This window comes from Lactuca serriola, chromosome 9 (assembly GCF_051521515.1).
Source record: "Lactuca serriola cultivar US96UC23 chromosome 9, Lser_US96UC23_V15, whole genome shotgun sequence".
Taxonomy (NCBI): domain Eukaryota; kingdom Viridiplantae; phylum Streptophyta; class Magnoliopsida; order Asterales; family Asteraceae; genus Lactuca; species Lactuca serriola.
Window position 1 is genome coordinate 133,574,763 of NC_136416.1, and position 4,481 is coordinate 133,579,243.

General features: G+C 38.1%; 1 protein-coding gene across 1 annotated transcript; it reads right to left on the reverse strand.

The window, feature by feature from the left end:
• Positions 1–2,742: 2,742 nt before the first annotated feature.
• On the reverse strand, positions 2,743–3,904 carry LOC145076107 (uncharacterized). The gene is made up of 2 exons (XM_079022103.1): positions 3,301–3,904; positions 2,743–3,227 (listed from the first exon to the last, which is right to left on the reverse strand). Exons 1-2 carry the CDS (start codon positions 3,902–3,904, stop codon positions 2,743–2,745), a joined length of 1,089 nt encoding a protein of 362 aa, XP_078878229.1.
• Between the last annotated feature and the right edge of the window lie 577 nt (positions 3,905–4,481).

The following is a 4,481-nucleotide window of genomic DNA, read 5'->3' on the forward strand; positions in this document are numbered from 1 at the left end:
AAACTTATACTTGAGACACGTTCAAACGTTTTTGATAACAAACACCGACACTAAAACACTTATGAACTCACCAGCTTAATGCTGACAAACTCTTTCAAAATAACTTGTATTCTCGGGTCATCAGTAGACAGGTACCGATGCCAGCTTTTGAGAAGATGGAGCGCATTCAAGACTCATCATATTATTTTGATTTACATTATATTTTTGGTGTCTAAAACTGTACAGAACACGCTTGTATTAAAATTATTTATTTAATGCAATGGATGATGTTGTTTGCCTATTTACATTTACTGTGTTGTGATACTGTACATGACGTCCTCCGACCCAGAACGTTTCCGCCGTTCTTGGTTTTGGGGTGTGACATGTGTTCTGTAGGCCAAGATACCCAGGGCGGACCAGTTGTCCCGAAGGCCCAGCGAGCGGTCCGGATAGGCTGTAGGCCCCGAAAGGGTGGACCAGACGTGCTGAAGGCTCGAAGAGTGGACCAGATAGACTGAAGGCCCGGTGCGGGCGGACCAGTCATACTGTAGACTCAGAGAGTGGACCAGGTGGATTGAAGGCCCGGGAGCGGGCGGACCAATCACACTACATACTCGATGTATGTGGATAGACTCAGAGAGTGGACCAGGTGGACTGTAGGCCGGTGCGGCGGACCAGTCACACAGTAGACCCGAAGTGCATGGCTGTTTTGTGATCGGATATGTTATGGCATGTTATGCGTGTATGGTATTTGTGGTTGGTATTTTGGGGATATCTCACTAAGCTTTAGGGCTTACAGTTGTGGTTTTATGTTTTTCAGGTTCTCCAGGGGATCATGGCAAGGCGAAGGCGTGATCGTACCGCTCCACATGATTTTGTAGTATTGTGATTCTGGGAACACGTTAAATGTTTTGTATTGAAAACCTTTTTGTAAAGATTTAATGGAATCGAGATGTTTTTGAAAAATTTAAAATTGGTTGTATTTTTTGGTCGTTACAACACTAGGTAAACATGTACAAACATCCTATTGCGAGGAAAACACTTTGGTCAAGTGCTAGGAGGCTATCGGGTTGCAACAAAGGAGTGAAAGGCCTCCTATGGGAGTTTATGGTCAATGGACCATCTTTGTTGGAGTTTACGGCCTAGGGGATTTTACTCCTGGCCATAAACTCTCAATTGGTCACCAAAAGAGGCTTAAAACTCTAAGGGTTTAAGTGGTTAAGTGCTCCAAAGCTTTAAACAAGTGTTTGGGTGGGTTAAAGGTTCTAAAATGACTTTGTATGGTGTTTACAGCCCTGGGACCACTTCCCCATGAGTTTACGGCCGTAAACTCATGGTGAGAAGTACCATTTCATGAATTGTGGTCCATAGGTCAATGGTGTAAGGTTCTATGTTACTAACCAAGGCTAACTAAGGTGTTAGGGTGTCATTTGCACCTTTAAAAGGGGTTTACGACCCAAGAACTTGTCTTGGACGTAACCTCCTTGAATCCTATAATTTATTATGTTTTATAAGTTCCAAATATGATAGACCTAGTGTACAATGAGTTGTATCAAGAGTACTTACAATCTATGAGCTTGAATGGTCCGTTTTCGCCAAGAACACTAGTGTGTGTTCTTGGTGTTTCTTGAAGATCTAAGAAAACATGATTTTTGTGGATGAAATCATGAGAGAATGCTAGATTAAGAAGTGTATCAACTAATAAAGGAAGAATATTTACTAGTTTTGAAGATCTAGGGTGATTGTTGTTATGATAGTTAAGAGAGAATGAAAGAAAATCCGGCCAAGAACTGAAGAAATGGGAAGAAATAACCCAATGCCCTATATATACACTTGAGTTTATGGCCACATGAGTTTACGACCGTAAACTCATGGTCTTGTGGCCGTGAACTCATTTAGATGGGGTTAGGATTCGTTTTGCTACACTGTGGTTCTAGCGGGTACTTTCTAACACTTATTCCTTAAGTGTGTTTGGCTCAAAACTCCTTAGAATGACTTGTAACTAGGCTAGAACTCTGTACTAATGATTTCGACACTCAGTTGAGTTGACTGACTGAGCTTTAAATAATAAAAATTTTCGGGTTGTCACACTTATCCATTAAGACACCTAAGGAGATCAATATCTGCAACCTTACATCCAAATTAAAGCCAAATACCACAATGTATTAACCATTAAGCCCTTAATCCGAAAAATCCCTTAACCCAAACACTCCAGAAGGGTTTCTAATACCAGATCTATCATAAAGGTGGAAGATATATATACATGCATATCCAAAACATGTCTAGAATCCATTTAAGGTCATCGTAAGCTAAAAATGCCCAAAAACTCATGTAATGACAAGAACTTCAACCAAAGACTAGATCTACAACATATGATGCTCTTGGGAGTCGGAGAGTCATAAAGTTGCCAACTTTATGAGCTCCTTCCTTCCAAACTTGCCCACATATGAAGAACATGGGACAATATTCCAGATCTAACCACTTTAAACCATAAAGCAAGGAACTTAGGTGTTGTTTGTTTTTCTGAAGCCAAAACGTCTGCAGTCTGCGGACCACATCTGCAAGCCTCTGCAGCAGAAGAGGTGGACCAAACATCTGCAGTCTGCAATAAGAAGACTGTTTGTTTTTTAACGTCTGCAGGCTGCTGAAATAAACTGAATTTAAAATAAAATGAGTTTACAAACATAAAAATATTTCTCAACACCAAAATTTTAATAAAAAAAGTCATATAACATTGGAAATAAAATTCATGCAATAACAATTTCATTTAAAACAATAACAATTTAAATCTATATTGTGCATCAACTGATAAGCAATTTCATTTCGTAACCGTGTCATATATTCACGGTCTGCTGCAGTACCATTTGTTGGAATCTCATCTTCATCATCATTAAAGGTTCCATTGTTATTTCGAAACGAGACATTAGGTTCATCGTATCGTGTGAAATACACATCACTCAGTCCTTCTCTCCTTATAAAATTATGAAGCACGAAACATGCCATGGCAATGTTTCTTTGTGTCACAAACGGGAATGGTGCCATCCTCTTCAATATAGGGAAACATGCTTTCAAAACACCAAAAGCATGCTCAATGACATTCCGAAGTTTTGCATGTCCATGGTTAAATTTTTCTTTATTGGTCAATCCACGTCTTTTACGAAAATCTCCAAGCCAATACCTCACATTACGATAAGGGGCCATAAATCCTCGAGTGTGTCCACATGCAGCATCACAAAGATAATATTTGTCTGTAAAAAATGCAAAACACTAATCAATTTTGAAACTAAGATTAAAAAAATTTATAAAAAAACAAAAAATTACCTGGTGGTGGAAATGGGAATGAAGCTTGTGGATCAGCTACTGCTTCTGATAAAATTCTAGAGTCATGCGCTACCCCTTCCCACCCGGCCACAACAAATGTAAAAATCATATTGAAATCACAAATTGCCAATACATTGTGGTAGCAATCTCCCTTTCCTCTGCTTCTATATAAGTCTTGTTTCTTGGCAGGAACAACAACATGTATCAAAGTGCCATCAAGTGCACCAACCGCTCCTTTGAAAATTCGTCGTAGCCTCCTATTATGTCCTGGAATGTTTGGATTTGGATTAAAAGAAGTTGGTACTATAATATATTGTGCGAAAAGCATCATTTTTTCCAACACTTCATAAAAAAATTTATGAATTGTTTGCTTCGAGTGTTGAAATCTCCGCTTGATAATCACGTAACATTGATTATGGTCGATCATCATCAAAAACATAGCCATCTTTTCCTCAACCGATACATGTTTGCTGTCCTTTATTGAGTAATGTGCTCTAAAATGAGCACATAGTCGTACAAATGAGTCGCGAGACATGCGTAACACTTCAACACATTGTAAACAATTACGATGTAATAACTCCAATGTGTATTCATGTCCCGTCATTTCTGAATCATTATCCCGCAATCATTTCACACCCCTCTTCCAAAAATAACAGATGTACAGGTACATAAGAATTACGAGAAGTAACTTTTGATCGTGATCCATTATGAACCTAAAATCAACAAAGTAGAACTTTAAAAAACATTACATAAATCATATTTCAAGTAGCAAAAACACATTACATAAAACATATTGCATGTAGCAAAAACACATTAGATAAAACATATTCCAAGTAGCAAAAACACATTAGATAAAACATATTACATGTAGCAAGAACACATTAGATAAAACATATTCCAAGTAGCAAAAACACATTAGATAAAACATATTCCAAGTAGCAAAATAACAAAAAATAGTTTCAACAAAGGCAAAAAGACCTAACAAAATAGTTCAAACGGAAGCAAAAGGACCTAATATATAGTTTCAACATAATAAAAATCATCGTACAATCTTTCCGTCCTTCAAAACTCCTAAACTTGTACCCGTCATCTCAAGCCATCCTCGTAATATCTCTGGAACATCGGGCAAATGCATCCGCATCTCTCTCATGTTCATAGTCCCTCCAAAAATATGATATGCA